The sequence below is a fragment of the Candoia aspera genome, chromosome 1 (genome assembly GCF_035149785.1).
Source record: "Candoia aspera isolate rCanAsp1 chromosome 1, rCanAsp1.hap2, whole genome shotgun sequence".
NCBI classification, from domain to species: Eukaryota; Metazoa; Chordata; class Lepidosauria; order Squamata; family Boidae; genus Candoia; species Candoia aspera.
Genome location: NC_086153.1, coordinates 14087206 through 14108312, shown reverse-complemented (window position 1 = coordinate 14108312; position 21107 = coordinate 14087206). Strand labels below are relative to the sequence as shown.

Below are 21107 nucleotides of genomic sequence, written 5' to 3'. Positions count from 1 at the left end.
TTTTTTTTCTGGTTGGGGGTGCAAGAGAGAGAAGAACACTTTGTCTCACTTCGCGTTTCTTTTCCTGCACCGAGCCGTTCTTATTTCCTTCTGTTTTATCCCCTCGGGGACCTTGATAAATATGCTGGGAAGACTAGCACACAATGCACACAGTAGGCACAGAAAAAATGGCTTGGATGGAAAAATAGCCAAGAGGAAACAAGACGGCAAAACTGCTTCCTGACTTTTGACCCTGCTTGGATTCTGGCCGCCAGAGCGGTGATCTCTGTTTTCTTGGTCACTGGCATTTTGTGGAGGTGGAATCTCAGAGGTGGTGCCGTTTGGAGGTGTTGAGTATTATCGTGTGCCTGGTTTGGAATAAGCATCTCTATGCAGGTTAATTAGATCTGTTTTGTAGATGATACAACATTTGCATGACATTTCCAAGTACTGAGAGGACGTTGCATGCATGATTTAGGTGGGTGTTGGGTTTTTTTTTTTTACATCGGCCTTATAAATTGTGCCAGATAATTATCCTTCATATGGTTCATGTTGTAGATTATAAGTGGGAGGGAAGGGAAGGAACACTTAAGGTTGCAAGTGAATTCATGAAAGAAGTAAGATCCAAACTATTGACATCCTGATTCGTAGCTTTCTCTATTTAGCAAAGAGTGGAATAAGTTAAGTAGGATGTTTCTCCCAGATATTTTATGCTGTTTGTTGTCATACATACAGTACATTCATTCATTATTTCTGAACAAATTGGATAGCATTACAGGTAGTCCTTGTTTAGCGACCGTTTGCAGTTACAGTGGTGATGAAAAAGTAACGTTGCAACCAATCCTTGCATTTACAACCTTCACAGGTCTGTAAAGCAAAGGAAAGCTGAAGTAAGATTATAAGCATAGTTGCAGTTTCACTTAGCAACTGCTTTGCTTAATGACCAAGTTTCCAGTCCCAGTTGTGGTCACTAAATGAGGACTACCTGTATGCTGTTGGCTTTGCTGTTGGGATATACTGGGTCAATCCAGTTACCTAATTTTTGGAGTTGGAGGGGAACCTCCTTGGGAACCTGGCTATGCTGTGTGGGATCTCTTATGAGCTTGGAACAAAGCAATTGAAGGGGTACGTGATAGAATTGTATGAGATTATGAATGACACAGAGAAGTGGACAGAGAGATGCTTTTTCAAACTTCTCATTCAATACACTGAGACCAGCTGATCAGAAGATTCAGTGTTACTTCCAGGCTAGGAACATCATGCCTTAAATATAATTTGCCCAAGAGGGGTATGTCTCCATCTGATGCTAGTGATCACCCCTGAGCCATCTGGTTGGCTACTCAGAGACAAAAGGCTGGACTGAGATGGACCCTAGTTTGATCCAGTGGAGCTGTTCTTATGAAAGGCCCCCACCCTCCAGAACAGACTGTTACCTCACTGACGTACTCTGTTTTACTTTAGCCTGGGCCCCAGGAGAAGCACAGATATACCTGCTCAACATCCATAAGTTAAACTCAGTCAGGCAAAAATATTTCGCTGCACTGCCAAACTGGTTCTGATTAACCTGGAATCAAAACTTTACCTCTGTAAATTCACTTGTAGTACAAGAAGTCATAAAAATGGCTGTTTTTAGAATGATTTGATTGCATATGTAACCCTCTCCTTTCAAGTCTTTTAAATAAACAAACAAACAAACAAATAAATAAGTTGGGCATGGAGATAAATAATTTGCCCTCCAGGCTTTTCAGACCTGAGTTCTGAAGATTCAGCCCAACCGTTCCAATCTTGTCTTTGCAATTACAAGGATCAGAAATTTCTTAATTCTATATGGAAAACTAGAGGAGGTGAACCAGAGGGGTGTATATCTGCTCTGCCCTAGGAATCCTCTCCTTTGTCTTGGTTTTTGATGTCAGGTCATTTGCTCTGGGCTAAAGTCCTAGCTGTTTTTTCACTCTTCTCTTCCAGGTTTCTCCACTTTTAGGTATGATAACGGGGACACTTATCTTAATATTTGTACCAGCTGCTAAGAGAGGCAACGCTGAGCAACTGGGCGCACAGCTGAAGGCTCGGACCTCCTGGCTGAGGGACATGAAGGCCTTGATAAGAAAGTAAGCAGCCCTGCTTAAGCTTGGCTTTTAACTGTTCTGTGTTTGAAACCAAACAACTTCGGACAGTTCACTGGTGCAAAGGCAGGCAGTTGAAACTAACATTTTTGAGAATTGCCACAATACTCCACATCTCAAGCTTCTTTTCCCAAATATCTGCTTGTTTTTCATGAAGCTACTGATGACAGTGAGTGTTTAATGTAATTTCAACACCACTCATGTGCTAAGTTAGAGGAGTGATAACAGTCCCTCCCTAGAGGACTTTCAACTCGACTTGTATCATCATAGTAAACTGGTGTGGTTTTTTCCCCCTTTCATTGGGGGCTGCAGTTCTATGGTGGAAATTCAGATCTCAAACTTTGGTGAGAGTTTTTGAGAGAGATTATTTATGGGCTACTGTGTGAGTGAGAGTGACCAGATGCAGATCAGGGCAGATCTCCTGGGTTCTTTCTTCTATTCTGTCAGGCGGACTCACTTCATTTACTCACCTGCAACCCCCTTTGTCTCCAGTCGCAGCTACGTGTTCTCCTCCCTGGCTACCTCCGCTGTTTCCTTTGCCACGGGGGCTCTAGGGATGTGGATCCCTCTTTACCTCCATCGGGCCCAGGTTGTTCAAAAAACAGCAGAGATTTGCACTTCGCAGCCCTGTGGGACCAGAGACAGGTGAGGTTTTGTTCTCTGTTCATGTTCACCTGTAAGCCTCAGCTGCTGGCATTCTTGCATTTGCAAGCCGTGACGCATCAGGCACCAGAAAACCACTCTCTTTCGGAAACAAAAGATTTCCCCAGAACATGTTCGCCTATTGTTGGCTGTATTTGCTTTATGGTATAGCAGATGCTGCTCTAAACCTCCAGAGAAAGAGTGGGCAGTACACATTTTAAATGAATAAACGGGGCTGCTGTGTTCAGAGACAGCAAGCACAAACACGCCGGGAGCCAGAAGCGTGAGACAAATGCCAGAGAAGGCTTTTGCTCATGTGCACCGCTTGAGTGCTTCCTGGCAGACAGGCCTGGGTAGCTACAGGACCAAAGGACTTTTATCGGGTCCTCAGGTAGTCAGAAACTGAGCCTCCCTGCTCAGATATAGTTCATCTGCGGATACCATAGGCTGGGAGTGAAACAAAAGGAGAGATAGTCCTCATTTAGTGACCACAATTGGGACTGGTAACTCAGTTGTTAAGAGAAGTGGTCGCTAAGCGAAACATGATTTTATGATCTTACTTCAGCTTTCCTTTCCTTTCCTTTTATTTATTTATTTATTAGATTTTTATCACCGCCCATCTCCCCCCCACACAGGAGGGACTCTGGGCAGTTACAGACCTGCGAAGGTTGTAAATGCAAGGACTGGTCGCAAAGTTACTTTTTCATCGCCATTGTAACTGTGAACGGTGGCTAAATGAGTCAGTCGCTAAACAAGGACTACCTGTATTGTTTTCAGCTCAGGCTATCCTTTTTGACTTTCTAGAGATACCCAGTTTTGGATAGAAGAGTCTTGGTTTAACAAATCTTTAATACAATTCTCAAGACTTTTTATAGATCCTTTTTTAAAAAAAAAAAAAAAAGCAGGAATCCTTATTGCAAAAATTTAATAGAAGCCCGTTTTAAAATAAATTATGCAATTACAAAAATTACAGTAAATCTCAAGACTCTCTCTACCGTGATGATTAGGAACATCCAAACCTTTTCCATCAAATAACTGGATTAAGGGGCTGCTGGAACATCCCATATTTTTACATTCTTAAGGTCATCAAGTGGCGTCCCTCCTGAGGTTGCAGCCACTAAGGCCCATTTGAAGGGCACTTCTTTAACTGGGGCCCATTTAAGCACTGAATGGACATGGGCCTTTTATTTCTTCCTGGAACCATGACAGGGTTTGAGTCCTGAGAGGAACGTAAAGTCAGGACATTACTTTTTAAATACTATCTGCTCATATTACTTCTGCTGACAAGTAGTGGTTTTATATGAATTTTTATTTTTTTTTCCCCTATACCTTTGCCACTTTTGTTGTCTTAATTGTCACAACTACCTTAGTGACCATAATTGGGACCAGCAATTCAGTTGATAAGCGAAGTGGTTGCTAAGTGAAACATGATTTTTTTATTTTACTTCAGCTTTCTTTTGCTTTACAGACCTGCAAAGGTCATAAATGCAAGGAGAGGCAAGGATTGGTATTTTGTTTAATGACAGGAAAAATGAAGCTCAAGGAGTAAATGATTTAAGAACAGTTGAATGAGGGCATGGCAAAGGATTCCTTGCCCAGAGATACTGTCGGTTTTAAATGAACTCCTTAAATATAAATGCTTTTAGTTTTCCATTTGTTGCCTCAACAAAAAACTCAGATCTGAATTATGAAATTAGAATTAGAATTCCTGTGAAACATGAGGATCCCCAGAGCCTGCATTTTTTGTCTTCTGAATTCTTTTTCGGGGGGTTTGTCCATCAATTTCCATGTAGCACCTCTTATTCATTGCCTTGCTGTGCTAATTTAACCCCCCACATGCCTCTCACCTGCTGCCTTGTGTATAAAAATAAGTCCACCTAAATGAGAAAATTTTTTATTTCTGGAATCACTCTGTGTCCTTAGCTTGATCTTTGGAGCCATCACCTGCTTCACTGGATTTCTGGGTGTGATCACCGGGGCTGGAGCTACCAAGTGGTGCCGGGTGAAAACACAGAGAGCGGATCCTCTTGTCTGCGCCGTTGGGATGCTGGGATCAGCCATCTTCACCTGCTTGATTTTCGTTGCAGCCAAGAACAGCATTGTGGGAGCCTATGTATGTGTCCAGTCTGGAAAGGGGAGGCTGAAGTTGGTTCCTCTTCCTTCATTTATCTGCCTATTTGGCCATATAATGCTGCTTTTTGATTAGAGGAAGGGGCTCTAGAGCAGGAAACCCTCATTGCAGCCTATCCCTTCACCCTGTTTTTCTGGCCATATAAAGACCTGGGGGGGGGGGGAAAGGGAGGTGGAATTATCCTTACATTTTTGCATTTTCCCCCAAGTAATTGACTTGGGAGAAGGTGCGGGAGAATGGGGAAGAAGCAGGTTTCTTTTTAATTATTTTTCCCCAGGCCTTAACAACTTTTGTTTTTCACATTGCAACTTCTTGTTGATGCATTTTTCCAGCTGTGGCCTAGAAGGAGAGGACAAAGTAGAGGCTGATGCTTCCCACTTTTCAGGAGCAGGCAATCCACTGCCCTCCAGATGTTTTAAATCTCTGGGCATGTAAATTCAGAATATCTGGAGAGCACAAGGTTCCTTTCCCTGCCTGTACAATAGCAAAGAGAAGGGTAAAGGGCAGTGCCCAAATGTTGCTGTATTCTAACTCCCTTTATCCCAGCCATAAGCCAAGTTCAGTAACATCTGGAAGATCGAAAGTTCCCTGTTCCTGCTATAAATAAATTTCTCATTGGTGGGGCAATGAGGGAAGTTGACATGGAGTCTCCACACTTGAAAATGGACCTTAGCTGGTGCTTTAATATACTAACTGGTGACCTTGCATCTATTCCAATGTATTAAGTTCCATTTATATATTATTAATGCAGTTCTTTGAATGCTGATCCTTCTGTAGTCAAAATGGCCCTGCCAGTAGCAGAAGTGGCACCTATGCATAGTTTCTGGAAATACACACATAAAAAAAACCTGGCAGAAGTGATCTGAAACAAAACTGTTCAAGGACTCCAAGTGGTTCTAGGGCAGCATTTCTCAACCTTGACAACTTGAAGAGGTGTGGACTTCAACTCCCAGAATTCTCCAGCCAGCAAAGGTGGTTAAGGGATTCTGGGAGTTGAAGTCCACACCTCTTCAAGTTGCCAAGGTTGAGAAACATTGTTCCAGGCTCTTCAAAATCACCACTTTGCATTTCAAGTTCAAGACAGTTTGAAATTGAAATGTTTGGCACACTTTTAGCTGCAACCAGTGTGAGTCCCTCTTTTGTATCAGCCTACATATTTAACATCCTCCTCAACAAGGCAGATTCCCTTTCAGTACTTGATGGATATCTATTTTACAAGCCCCAGTTTTTCAGCATGCTCTGCAGCTAATGTTTGTGTTTATGTCCATGTTTATACTGGTAGAATGATTGTTAGCTATCTTAAGAATTTAAGGAAGTATATAAATGCTATAAATCAGGCAGAACATATGGCCTTGCAAATGTTGCTGCATTCTAACTCCCTTTATCCCAGCCATAAGCCAAGTTCAGTAACATCTGGAAGATCGTAAGTTCCCTGTTCCTGCTATAAATAAATTTCTCACCATATTGATCTCTCCCTTTCTTGAAATATATAGAATTCTTACCAGCTTCTAATTCTCCTCCTATGTTAAATATAAACATTTTATAAGTATTTCTTTAATAAAAAATTTCCCAATCCCAAATAAGTAAAACAAAAAACCCCATCCCTATCTCCCCCACCCCCTGATTATAAGGTTCAGTGGATGTTAACAGTTAATTGCCATGCATTCAACTACTTTGGGGGTACTGTATTTAAAATTGAACACGAAACTGTGGGATGTTTTTCAAACTTGCATGAGTAAATTGTGTATGTCTAATGTTTCAACAACAGGTCTGCATTTTTATTGGTGAGACTCTTTTGTTTTCAAACTGGGCCATCACAGCTGACATACTTATGGTATGTTGATATGGATGTGTACTTGTATTTTATTTGCTTGAATAGGGCTATATGTATCTTTTGCAATCAGACAACTATTCTTGGATTCAAAGACTAAGCTTGGACTGTGTGCTTAACTTATTTCTTAAATTAATGCATTTCCTTAGCTAATTTAATTTAGTTTAAGGTAGCCATGTTTAGTTGCTTGGCAAATACAGTTGCTAGGTCTTTAACTGGCCTGGTTAAATGTGTTTGTGTGAACATAGCTTCGGTCTCATCAGTCATAGCTAGTATGGCTAATTTTCTCCTGCAGGGTGACCAATGTAATGTTTCTCACCAAATTTTCTAGAAAGAGACTCTGCACTTTAAATAACTTCCATTTAGTCTTACTGTTTTCTCACTCTTCACCTTCAATTTCTCAGGTCCTTTCTCTTTCTCCATCCACACACACATTCACAAACATGTACCACTTCTTCATTTGGAGAGCTGTCTCCTTCTTTAAACATTTGATGGAGATTCCATTCCCCAGCTTTCTAGACCATCTCCCATCTTTCACTTCTAGTTGCAAATCTTCCCTACAAAGGCATAGTTTTGCCCACCATTAAAGCAGTATATCTACCTTATATATTTTGTGTTGTGTAGATGTAGCAGAGAGGACTCACAGCAGGTGGTAGCATAGAGCCAATCATGACTCTTCTCAGAAAAGCTAAGCGGGGTCAGACCTGGTTAGTACTTGGAATTGAAGATTACCAGAGAATCCCAAGGCTATAGGAGTTGAGCTTCATTCATGGGAGATTAGCAGAAAGAAGCAGGTGACCATTTTGGTTTTGGAGACCTCTTGGCTGCCTTCCCTTCTCCTTCCTCTGGATTTTGATATTGGTCCTAGAACTTTAGGCCCAATCTGTGTATTCGTTTTTCTTGAATGGCCTTTGCCACTGGCCATTTCCATAGGATGTGGGCATCAAGAACAACAGTGGTTTAGAGATGCCTCATGCAATGCTATGAATAGCCTTGCTTGTTCTTTGTGGTGGGAAGAGGACATCAGTGGGAAAACCAGAGCTTTTTCCAGGCCTCTACTTAAGGAAGTTTGTTTGGCCAAGCAGCCGTATCCATCTTTCCTCACACTTCCTGAGCCATATGTGCCACTTAGCACAAAATAGCCAGGGTGATCCCACGCTTTTCCTTGGCCCTGGCTTAGCCAACCTCTGTCCTTGGTTGGGCAGTACTATCTGGCCAACTCCTGTGGTAAAGGTTTGGTTTCAGCTATGTTTAATTATTCAAAATGCCAGTCCACTTTTGTAACTGACTACATCGGCAAACTTGGGCAGGAACTACGTTTTTACTAAACGCTTCTTCCGCTCTATGAACAGCTACTCTCAGTTGGTTAAAACAACCAACGTAGCTTACTGATCTCCTGATTTGTTCCTAATTCATGTAGTTTGGGAGCCCTGAACTGGGCTGCAGCTTAGTTCCAGGTTAAATATAGAATCTAACTGAGCCTTCTCTTGATCAGTTGCTCTCCAGCTATGTTGGATTACAGTATCCACTCTCTGCAAATACCACATCCAATAGCATAGCTCTTCTGCCTGCATAATGATAGAGAGAGAGAGAGAGAGAGAGAGAGAGATGGATGGGTGGGAGGGTGGGTGGATGGATGGATGGTCCTTTTGAGTCAGTCTTGACTTCTGACAACTCCCTGCAGTTTTTTTGGCAGCACTTTCAAAGGCTTACCATTGCCTTCTTCCCAGGGTTGAGAAAGAGTGACTGATCAAAAATCACCCAGCTGGCTTCTGTCCCGAGGTCAGGACTAGCCATGGTCTCCCCTTTTCCTTAGTGCTTTAACCACTAAGGTTAAGCCCAACAGGCTGTCATGGTAATGTTTACTGTAGTTCATATCTGGATAGGGTTAGGCTGGGAAAGGAAAGATTGTTCTAACTGATAGATTAAATGCTATAATGTTTTAATCTTTTATCTCTCTCTCTCTGTCTCTGCCTTCTGCACCCCATTTCAGTATGTGGTTATTCCTACACGCCGAGCAACAGCAGTAGCTTTGCAGAGCTTCACCTCACACCTTTTGGGAGATGCTGGAAGTCCCTACCTGGTTGGATTTGTAAGTGTAGTCTTGGCACACCTGAGTGAGGAATATGCTAAGAAGCTGGGTTCTTGTTTTTGGGATGATGGGCTGTGTTCACACAATGCACTTAATCTGGTTACTCAATCCATTTTCTGAGTTCATACAATACATTGGGATATAAGCTAACCTTACAGTCTGGTTTTGCACAACATAAGGCTACCCAAAAAAATCCTTAGCCCAGTAACACTAACCTAGCATAGGATGTGGTATGAATGCATCTAGCCTTTACCTGAACTTGTGAAGTTCGTTGAATGAATTCAGCCACACATCTACAAAACAAGAGAAGGACAAGTATAATTGATGAAATCTGAAAGAGGAATAGGAATGAAGTATTATTGGTACAACACAATTTCCTGCTTGCTCAGATCCACAATTTGAGATATCTTTCTGATTGCTGTGGTGGTTTTGAATTTAAATTAATCAATTTATTTTGAAGTTTCCTAAATTCTCTTTCATCTTCATGGATTCCAAGACAATACACTAATGCATTTGGAAAATTAATCCTGCCAATATAAATAAACTTAATATTACATATCAACCAGAAGCAGATCTACACACAAACATGTGTGTGTGTGTTACATATACATATGTTTACATAATGCTGAAAATGTCTTGACAAATAAAAGCCTTCATGCTACAGACATTTTGGGGAGGGAGGATGTTCCCTAATCATGGTGCTAGCACAGACAAGATGCTGCCTTTTGCAGATAACAAGAAAACCTCCCCAAAGCAATAAGGGATGGGCAGGGTGTTCTTTAACTTAATCGTTCTAACCCAGATAAGCTTCTCTCACTCCTGCACTAGTCAAATGAGGTGGAAGAGTTCTGAAATGGTAGAACTGACGTCTCCACTTCACACTTCAAGAGGGAGATAGTTATTCAGAGGGCTCCTCTATGTTAAGCATCCTAATTTTGGTCCACACAGTTAGCCAGGGTAGTTCTAGAAATCAAGCATATGCACGCATGCCAAATGGGGTGTCAACTCGGGGCCACAGAGCATATGCTTTCCCTCGGTTCCTCTGTTCATTAAAGTGAACATATGCTGTTGCCTGATAATATTTAGCCATCTAGCTCAGATTGACTACTGTGATCGGGGATTTTCCCAACTCTACTTGAAGTTGGCATAGCTGGTACCTGAAGCAAAATGGTGCTCCACCATGACTTCACCCCAGTTTCAGGATGAAGGATCTGTGTACAGGGGAACTGCCCAGCAAATGAATTTCTGGATGCTTGAGTTGGCATCTCTCAGATGTTTAAGTTGAACCCAGGACACTGCCTTATATAGTATCAGGTAATGGGTTCCTCCAGCCTGGTAGTGCCAAAACTGAAAATTGCCGGCTCTATGAATTTTCAGGTGGAGAAGTCCTCCCTCAATTTGTAGATCCTTTGATAGGAAGTGGCAGAGTTGGCACCTGGAATTTTTGCACCTTGGGAAAATGGGTGGTTGATCTCTGGACAAGGGTTCCCTCCATCTTCTTATCCCTTGAGGATCTAGTCTGGGGGTTACATCCATTTGTGGAGAAGCTTATGCCCAATATGAAGAGAAAAGCACTACAATGGGAAATCCTGACAGTAATGAGACAAGCCAGCCAGTTAGCTGTAAGAATTTTAGGATTTGTTTTTCTGTTCAAAACTGAGCGAGTCTCACAAATCTTGGCAAGGAAGCAGTTGGTTTTCTCAAATAAACTATGTTGGTGACCAACAGAACATCCGTAAATATGCTTACCTCTGTCTGTTCCTTCTCTCTCCACCCCCACCCCCTTTTCCCTTCTAGATCTCTGATGTGATACGGCAGAGCACAAAGGAATCTCCACTGTGGGAATTCCTCAGTTTAGGCTACGCGCTCATGCTGTGCCCTTTCGTTGTGGTCCTGGGGGGGATGTTTTTCCTGGCAACAGCCCTCTTCTTCCTAAGCGACAGAGCCAAAGCCGAGCAACAGTGAGTACCTGCCAGTGGTGTGGGAAAGGGAAAGCAGCATGTGGTATATCTTTAAAAAGGGCATTGTTTTTACCAGCTTGGCCATGCTATCCAGTTCAATGAGAAGAGCTGTTCTCAGATTCTCAGGTGCACTTCCAATTTGAACCAGTTTCAAGCTCAGTTTCAAGCTCCTGTTTGAGAAGTTGAGGATGTGAGACTATGGGCTTCCAGATTCCAATGATGTCTAGTAATGAAAGAGTGGTACCTTTACAAAGTTGTAGTTTCCAGGTTTGGTGGTAGATCAGTCTTTTGGGGGCTACTGTGTGGGCCTTTCCACCATTCAGTTGCTTTCCCTCCTTATCAATCCACATTATCTAGAAGAAGGAAGACTATCATTCCTTCTTTCTCCTTACTCTCGTCGTTGCTCCTGATAGCCCATATGGATTTTTCGGTAGCAATACGACAGTGGCTTTGTGTTGTCTTCTTCCCACTCTTGTAGGGGTTTGTAGATTACAGCCAGAAATGTGAGTTGCATTTGAAAGCCTAGCAGGAGCCAGTGCAGTTCAGAGAGTAATGTTGTTACATTGGCGTACTGAGGTGTACTATTCCTACCCATGCTGTTGCATTCTGGATCAGTTGCAGCTTCTAGATGGTCTTCAAGGGCAACCCCATGCAACACTCATTTCAGAAATCCAACCAGGAAGGGACCAAGGCATGAGTGACTGTAAGCAGGGCCTCCCAATCCAGAAACAAGCACAACTGATGCTTCCTCTTTTCTTATAGAACATATTTACTATCATAGTTCCCCTTGTCAGGAGGTTGACACCAGTGGGCAATTGCCAAAGTCTACCTAGCAGCACAGGGTCCATTCCCAGCTCTCAGATCCTACAGACTCTGCTTTTCTTCCCCATTGCTGCCAATGGCTGTTTGAAGTACCTAGTTTGAAAAAAGAAATAAGATAGAGCAGCATTCTCTACAGGTTGAGCCCATGCGAATAGGAGAGTCCATCAGTGGGGACAGCGGTAACAGAAAGAGAATGCTATTGAGGGGAAAGACACTGAAGATACGTCCTCCAAGCAGACAGCCTGTCTGATGCTACGTGAGGACTAGAGACAATTTATCTCTGTGAGAGCACTAAGTAACACTCATTTTCCTTGGCAAGGCTGTCCCAGGATGTCTCAATTTATTTATTTATTTATTTATCTATCTATCTATCGAATTTTATCACTGCCCACCTCCCCCCACCAAAGGAGGGACTCTGGGTGGTTTACAACAAAAGCAAAGTTTAAAATTCAATACCATTATGAATACAATAAATATAAATAGACAATAAAAATCTAAAATGTGATAAAATCCAGATGGATAAAGGTTGTATCTCAGTCTGTGAGTATAAAGGGCCATTCTAGGGTGCCAGCCATTCCCACGAGTGACTATTCCCCTTCCTGCTCCAGGGGGCTTGTCTCACCTCCAGGGAAATAATGTTGCAGAGGACAAGAGCTACTGCAGAGAAGGCCCACTTCCTGGACCCTGCCAACTGACCATCTCTCATGGACAGGGTCCGCAGCATGCCCTCTCTGCATGACCAGGTGGGACGGGTTGATATAGTGGGGATGAGACGGTCCCTCGGGTAACCTGGCCCCATGCCATGTAGGGCTTTAAAGGTGATAACCAACACCTTGAATTGGACCCAGAAGCAAATTGGGAGCCAGTGCAGCTTGCGCAGCAAAGGTGTTACATGTATTTAGATGCTGGCCTCATTACTCTTCAGCACTTAACTTTCTAATGTATCCTAATGGAAAGGAGACTTGACCTGTTTCCTCTCCAAGGTAGGCCTGTTTCTCTTTCCCCAACACTTTCTCTGTTACAGTTGTCTTCTGCAGGGCTTGGTTGGCCTCCATGAGAAAGTACCAGTTTAAGACTGAGGCGAGTGGCATAGATGTCCATAGCTCCATCTGCTTTCATCAAAATAATGACAACAGTGTTGCACCACAAACTCTGCCCTCTTTGGACATGCATGCAATGCCACAATGCAGGGGGTAGGGCTTGTGTCGCAACAACATGATGCTGCTTTCATTGGGGTTTCAAGATTGTTGGTGAGTTGGGGCAAGTCATTTAGTCCTTGGCCTGCCCTTGGGCACCTCTCTTGGTGTCTACAAGAAAACTGTCCCATAAGACTTTAAAAAAAAGTCTGGTATTGTCAAGTCTCAATCAGCCACACACAACCAAGAAAGCTAGATCCTCACAGGACTCATTAGTCAGTCTAGAACCTTATTAGAAGTGAAACCGCCAGCCTAAAAAAAGAAAGATAAGCTGGAAAGATTATCAACCAACTGGTTGGTTGATTTGATAAGGGAGAATATTACCAGTCTGCTTTTTTAGTAAATGGGTACTTTGTATTAGTGGAGAAGAATATCCTTGTGTGACTTGTTCCTACCACTTGTTCTGGAGCTCAAGATCAAGATTTTGAATGGCATTCTGAAGCAGGAGAACTATCCCAGTTCCGGGCTGAGCATGCTCCGGTTTGCTAAGTGGCAGTAATTTTGCTAACAAACAAGCCTTCTGCAGAAGGTTGTTTTTCATGAAAGCATCTGCAACACACTTTTAAAATTGCCCCTGGGCTCACCAAGTTGGAGACCCTGGTGTAACCGACCTCATGGGATGGGTGAAATAGAAGGGTAGAAAGAACCATGTACATACAGCAGTGCCACTTGTGAAAGACCGGGATCAAATTGTAACCAAACTAAAAACTAAATTTCAACAAAAAGAATGGGGAAAATGGTCAGGGCAGGTAGCCTTTTTGCAGCAATAAGAAATGTTAACAAAATATATCTCCCTTGCCCAGCACTAATATATACAAAATAAATACACTTCTCTGTTTGCTTGAATATATATTAGATCCTCGGGTGCAGAGTTACTGCCTCTAAAGACTGTTCTTCCTGAGCCTTCCATACAGCTAGTTAAAAAGAGAAACAAATCTGGGCTGCGTGTTTTTCAGTACCGATTTGGATCATCTCACCATTGGCAACTCCAGTAACTCAGAAGACGCTACCACATGATAGCCACAAGAGATTTTTGGGGGTTAGTTCATGTGTGTGTGTGTTTTGTTGTCTTTTTAAAAATTAGTTTACATACTTGCCAGAACAAATAGGGGCAACCTGCCATCTATTTGGAGTGTGTGTGTTTGTGGTCTCTCTCTCTCTCTCTCTCTGTCTGATTCCAAAAGAAAACTCAGAAATGTGACTCTGAATTCTCCTCATCAGGGGAAAATAATTCAGGACTAGGCTGTTTTGTTTTGCCTTGTTTCGTTCTTGTGGGCAGATGTTTTAAATATGTGTGGTTCTGTAAGCATGTTTGTGGGGCAGCTCTGATGTTGTATAAAATGTTTGGGGACAGATTTTGATTCCTACATTTTTTAAAACCTATTATGAATTTAGAAGTATAATTCATCCCAGTTCCTCTGCGGCTTAGGCTATGATCAAACTTCCTTGTGTTGTAGCGTCATCCAAACCCTGCTCCTTCCGTGCTGGAGCTGAATGAACAGGAAAGGTAATGGGATTCTGTGCAAAGGGAAACTAGATTCTGGTATTAAATGACAAATCCTAGTCCGCAGCTCAACAGTTCTCCACGTTCTACTTTTGCTAATCAAAGCAAGAAGCGATGCACTGTGGCAAATCCTCGCCCCATCCACAACCTCTGAAATTCTAATTCATTAACCATTCTGGTTTCTTGACATTCCAACAAGCATCCCAGGATACTTGACAGCCATGAGGACTAGCAACATTATTGGTTGTGTGGTAAAGGAAAGCTGCATGAAATTCTGGATACAGTACTGCAATTTTACTTTGTCCATTTCATATCCTGACTTGTCCCTAATCCTAGAGTTAGAAAATATCTTGGAGATCATCTAGTCCAACTTCATGCTGGCTAGGGAATTCTGGGAGTTGAAGTTCAGACATCTTAAAATTGCCAGGTTTGAAAAACACTGATGTAGAATATATAGCACAGGATGCAATTTCACTGTCTTTAAGAAGTTGGCCATCCAACCTCTCTTAAGAGAGCTGGTGTAGTGTAGTGTTGGACTGGGACTGAAAACAGATTCAAGTCCCTCACTGACTACAGAATTTACAGTGTGGTTTTGCAGCAGACATTTTCTCCCAGCCCAACCTACCTAACAAGGCAGATTGTATGGGTAGAATTAGGGAAGATTCCACCCCTTCCCCAATACCATGCAAGCTTCCTTGAGCTGTCGAAGAAAAGCGAGTATATAAATGCAATGCAATGCAGCCGCCCCCTCCTCCTCCTCTCCTCTTCTGCAAGGCATGAAACCCCTCCTCCCATCCCTTGAGACAGTCTGTCCCACCATTTTCTGTTTCTTTAGAACTGATTTTAGATACCTGTGTATCTGTATGAACGTAGGGTTGACTTCATCTGTGTCTGCAAAGTATTGCAGATTCTGTGGCTTCTTCTTGCGTGGAAGGAATGTAGTGTTACCAGCCTTCAGAGATTTAAAAATAAACAAAAGAGGAATTTTTAAAAAATTGCACATTTGGCTGCAAGACCTCAAATTAAGGAAATTATTAGGCACAGGAAGAATTGGCAGTCCTGCTAAGCTGGAGAGGAAGGAAGAGGGATGAGAAAAGAATCTCTGTAAGCAAGTACTGTTTCCTTAGGAGCTGGTTCTCTGTCAGAGGCAGCTTTGAAACGAACCAATTTGTAATGCATGAATTCTATAATCATTTAACCCTACTGATGAATTGATGTCACTGCAGTCCCATGTTTGTGGTGGCTCTTAATTTAGTTTTAAGAACATGAGGAGGTAAGCAGCGCCCAGCTGGATCAGACCCCTGGCCCATCTAATCAAGCAGTCTGTTCTCACAGTGGTCAACCATGGCCCGCTACAGGTAGTCCTCACTTAACGACCACACTTGGGACCAGAATTTTGGTTGCTAAGCAAAGTGGTAATTAAGCAAATCCAACCCGACTTTATGACCTTTTTTGCGGTGGCCATGAAGTGGATCACTGCAGTCATTAAGCAAACCAGGTGGTTATTAAGTGAATCATATGGTTCCCCATTGATTTTGCTTGCCAGGAGCTGGCAGGGAAGGTTGAAAATGGTGATCATGTGACTGTGGGACACTGCAACTGTTGTAAATGCGAACCAGTTGCCAAGCACCCGAATCGTGTTCACGTGACCGTGGGGATGCTGCAACAGTCAGAAGCACGAGGATCAGTTGTAAGCTAGTTTTTCCAGCACTGTCATAAGTCCAAACCTTTGCTTAATGAATGGTTGTTAAGCGAGGACAACCTGTAGTCTCCCAGCAGATCGCCTTTGGAGGCAGTCCCACTGCCATCAAGAGCCACTGATCCCCAGGACTTCCATGCATTGGTCCAACCCCTTTTTGAAGCCAGCCAAGCTGGTAGCCAGCCCCACATCTCATGGTAGTGAATTCCAAAGTTTATTTACACATTGTGTAAAAAAATATTTCCATTTATCTTGTTTGGTTTGGTCATCAAGACTCATTGCTTTGTACGTTTATTTTTCTCTTTGTGTAGGTGATTTTTTTTAAGAGAGGAGCTGTGCATTTTTCTCAATCTATTAGATGTCTGTGTGCAAGTGCAAAATTTAAAATAGTGTAAAAAAGCATTCTAACCTGGCCCTTCTGTAATAGAAAATAAGGAAGAATGGGACCTTATAAATAGGAAAGGGAAGAGATTGTTGTTTTGTATTAAATGTTTAGAAGCATCAGAGCAGTTAGTAACTTGGGGAGCGCAGAATGAGAAAAGTTATTGGTGGCTTTTTAGGTTTATCTAAAGAGTCATTTGATAGTGCCTTGAATCTGAGAATTCAGCCCAGTGGTGTAACTCAGACGTGGTTGGCAGATGTCTTGTGGGATGCTTCTACCATCAATGGTTGGTCTGCCTAAAGGATTCCTGAACAGTATTCCTGGCAGCACTGGTTATGGGAAGCAGAAGTGACGTGTGTGTACCCCTCTGTCCCAAAGAGGCTCAAATTATACAGCCAGATAACATCTCTGGCCAGACTCCTTGGTTTGTTTTGTGTGACCAGTCTGCACATTTGATTTGGAGTTCAGGAGGCTTTTTTTACATACACACTCAACTTCTTTCAGAACGTAAAAGGTTCTTAATACTAGATCAGACTATTTAGGGTTGCCTTCTGACTAGGCTGACCATATTTCCTTGAGACAAAAACAGGACATTGGGATGGCAAAACGGGATGGGGTTAAAAACAGGACATTGGAATGGCAAAACGGGGCAGGGCTGGGCAACTGGCTGGATCGGCAGGCAGGAACTTCTCTGGTTTTCTTGGGCTGGGAATCTTCAGGCTCCTTCGTTTGCGAGAGGCAAGGCTGGGCTGGAGAGTCTAGTGAACAGTTGTCCCCGACAAGCCGTTCCTCCTCTGGCCATGCTTTTATGTTCTTTTCTTCCCGCCATTTCAAGGCAGGAGCCAATTGGCTCGCCCTTTGATCCCTGCCTATCAGCTGATCCTGTTTTTTTCTTTTTAGGTTTCCCGCCGGGTTGAGCTCTGTGGCTTTTTTCCCGCCATTTCTGCTGAGCTCCCCCTCCTTCCACTCAAAGTCAGACTGCATTCTGATGGGTTTGCGGGAACTTTCAAATTTTTAAGTAAGGTTTTTAAGAAAACAGGACAAAATGGACATTTATATTAAAACGACGGGACGGTCTGGAGATGTTAAAAAAAGGGACTGTCCCATTCAGAATGGGACGTATGGTCAGCCTCCTTCTGACTAGCAGCAGCTCTTCAAGACTTCCAGCAGAGAAAGCTCTTTCCTTTTTTATGCAATTTAATCTTTGAACAGCAGATGGCTGGGACGATAAGATTATCTGCATGCAGATTGCATGTTTTTATTTATTTGTTGGCTTGTTTGTCATATTTATATGCCGCCCATCTCACAGAAACGTGACTCTGGGCAGTTTTGCTACTAATCTATAGATCTGCAGTAGCACAAAATTTAGGGCAGAGATTACGGAACTATACTGTATATCAGCAAGACAGTTTGACAGGAGATCTTCCAACTTTTTCTAGGTGAAAATAGGGATAGACTTAGGAACAGAGGATATTGCTTAATACTGAGTTAAATCTAGCTCAGTACTGCCCACTAGACGTTTGCACAACGTCCTCAGTTAAGGGGGAGCCAGCCCATCACATTAAGCCATAATATCATGTATGGGCAAAGCATGTTATGAGAACACAGCAGTTGCATTTTGTTATCCTGGGTTTGTAGCTTAGTGTGTTGTGTGAACTTAATTATTGTCTGGTCCAGAGTTTTACATGATGGCCTTTCTCATATCTTCAAGGAGATGACAAGATTTAATCTGGGACCTTCAGGGTGAAAACCAGCCATTTCTCTTAAACATGGCTTTCTGCAGCTGATGCTGTGGTCCTTGGACTGATGTTCCATGGCTAATGTGTTCTGATGTAACAATTTGCAGCTGACAATGGTGCCTCAGGGATCATTCCAAGAGTGCCTGTAAATTAGAACTGTAATGCTGCCTCCTTTCCAGGCACAAAAAGAATGTTTGGGAATGTGCAATTCCCATTAATTAAAATCTTTTTTGGCTTTTCTGCTGAGTTTTCTCATGGTTCTGCAACAACAGATCTGTTACTTCCTTAAACACTTTGCTTCCCCCATAGTCTCTGCATAAATCTGATTGGAGTTACCTCCTAGTTCAGGGTTAGACAACTTCTGAGGGATGGTTGGACTACAACTGAACCTTATGACTTTCTGAAGGGCCATAGGATGCCATCTGGATATGCAGTGATGTCACTGGAAGGGGCGTGGTGAAGTCACAGGATTTGCTAAGAAATTAATCTGGGCATAGATTTTGATATATACTGACCTGAACCAGCAGGGAATGAGAAGACTTATTATTCGTAAATCTGAGATCGTTGAGATTAAGTAATATCTGTTAATAGCCCTTTGCTACCCTGTAATCATATTTGGAATCAGCTTTTGATAAATGCTAAAAAGCCCAGGTTTTCTTCCAGCCATACTTTTAGCTAGATGATACAGAGCTCATATTTAACCCTGGATGACGCCGATAGAATATTTATTAGTTTGGTCATAAAACATTTTATATCATCTTTTTTAAAGATGGCTGATACAAACTGGTGACACCAGTGACAACCAGGGACAATGCCAGTTTTCACCAGCAAAAAAACACTGGATATTCCTTGTAAAGGGGAGCCAAGGTGGCTGTCTGCAACCTGGATATGATATTGCAGGAAGGGTTGTCTTCCAGGTGCCCACGTTTAGGACCTGATGGAGCAGTTACCAAGGCTATTTAAACCCAATGATAGCCTTTCCGCTTGATCCATGTTGGAATGAATGACACAGCTAGAGAAGATACTGAAAGAATCCCTGGAGACTGCAGTGTCTTGGCCAGGATGTGCTTCAGACCCCAGCTGTCAATGCTATTTTAGCTATGTACAGAGTCCTACTCAAAGAGTATACACAGTATTGTATTGTTATGTGTATTTTTACCTTCACCCCCCTGCTGCCAGTCTCCAGTTGGAAGTTTAGGAAGAGTTGATCTTTTGATTCCAGCACTCAGATGCTTAATAATGGGTTGTTAACTATCCTTTAAAACTCTGTTGCCTGAGGAGAACAGAACCGAATGTTGATTTTCTTCTCTTTTTAGTAGTATCTTTAATCCTCTTCTGATTCTCTGGGAGGAAAAAACAGAGCAAAACTCAGTTGCAGTCCTGAATTACTCCCTCTTAAAATTGTTGGAGCAGAACAGATTCCGTGTCCAAATTAAACATTGGGGATATAAGTAAAATTGTAACGGAAGTTTGGTGACAGTAGTGGAACAAAGAGCCAAGACAAGAATAAACAAACACGTTTGTGCAGGTAGGGAAGTAAGAGGCGGCTTCCAGGAAAATGATGAGGAAGATAAAAAATCAGAAGCAGAGAACAGAAGGCTTTGATAATAAGGACTAGGAACAAACTGCATACAGATTAGGGGTGGATGGAATGGTTTAATTTGGTTCATGTCCCTGTCTTACACGTTCACTTGTTCCACCTGGCTTCTGAGCACGTGAAACACATCTGTGTACTGTAGATGTAATCATTTTTTTAAATGTAGCTGTTAATATACATTTGTCACTTGTTGAGCTGGGCGGCTATAGAAAATAAAGAAATAAATGTTTACAAGGTAGTCCAAGGGTGGTGGGTTTTTTTTAGAAACTGTGTTGAAATGTGATTATGATTCTTGAGAAGTGGAACTATTGATAAGTGATGAGATGAGCCCATAGAGATAGCTATGCCTTTTTTCCCAAAGATCGTTCACACACCATGTTTAATTAGGTTACTTCCATAGTGTGCTGTGCTTGGTTAATGTTAATTTTGGTTAGTTTTTTTTTTTAATGACTGAGCATGGCACAGCCAGAAATTCAGTAACCAGGTTAAGCATGTGGGGTGAAATCAGCCATACTGTATCACTGTAGGCTCCTCACAGGGAATATTGCAGCCATATTTCAGGAATTAGCAAACATGGCTAGTGAAGGTAGCAGCTACTGTTTAAAAATGGAAAGGAAGGAAGGAGGGAAGGAAGGAAGGAAGATGGATGCAAAGCACAGCCATGATGAATTTCCCCATCACTCCATTGTAGATCAGGGAAATCCATTCTGGAATTTGAACTCAAGAATCCTACCCACTCCATAATCCAGATCCTGCTGATGTAAAAATTCACAAAGATGGCAGTCATAATGGACAAACAAAAAGAGAACAGATGGTCTTCAACAGGGTTTATTTTGATTGCTCAAAACTTTTTGGAGTTGTGATTTGATCTGAGTCATCTTCCATTATTAACTCTGTTTATTCCTTGACCAAGCATGCCCACTGTCAGTAGCAGTAACCGTAAAGGTTCTCCTCTTGAAACTAAACAAGAACCTTTCTACAGCCTGCAAAGCCTTGCAGAAATGAAGTTCTGTCTTCCAGGCTGGATCTTTATCGCCACTCTTGCAGAAGGAGAGCTTGGTTTTGTAATGGCCAGTCTTCCCATAGGACTGCACCCTACAATCAAGGAAATTCCAGTTCTTAAATCGTTTCAATTGTTCACATTCTTTCCTTTTTATTTTTGTTCATTTTAGTTTTCCATTTGTTTGCTTGCTTGTAAAACATGCCTGAATAGAGACCCCTTGGACCAAATGTTTTTAGAGAGTGCATGATTCCTTCAGCAACTTTGTTGATAGCACTAGAGAAATTTAGACATGCAGGGTGGGGTGGGGAGAATAAACAATGGAAAATGGGAGCATGGCAGTATTAAGAGAAATTATAATGTTCAGATGAAACCAGCACTTTACCAGCAGAAGAGGGGTGCATAAGTG

The 21107-nt window shown here is 42.3% G+C and overlaps 1 protein-coding gene across 2 annotated transcripts in view; it reads left to right on the top strand.

Annotated features, from left to right (window-relative positions):
* Nucleotides 1-21107, top strand: part of SPNS2 (SPNS lysolipid transporter 2, sphingosine-1-phosphate) — a 119595-nt gene that overhangs the window by 92355 nt on the left and 6133 nt on the right. Inside the window, exons 6-12 of one of the 2 annotated variants that reach the window (XM_063297709.1) lie at nucleotides 1945-2087; nucleotides 2595-2747; nucleotides 4668-4857; nucleotides 6644-6709; nucleotides 8700-8798; nucleotides 10596-10759; nucleotides 13734-13915. In XM_063297709.1, the coding sequence (XP_063153779.1) occupies nucleotides 1945-2087; nucleotides 2595-2747; nucleotides 4668-4857; nucleotides 6644-6709; nucleotides 8700-8798; nucleotides 10596-10759; nucleotides 13734-13794 (876 nt within the window). In that variant the 3' untranslated portion in view covers nucleotides 13795-13915. Of the gene's footprint in view, nucleotides 1-1944; nucleotides 2088-2594; nucleotides 2748-4667; nucleotides 4858-6643; nucleotides 6710-8699; nucleotides 8799-10595; nucleotides 10760-13733; nucleotides 13916-21107 lie in introns of those variants that run through there. The other variant, XM_063297718.1, reaches the window with a different exon arrangement.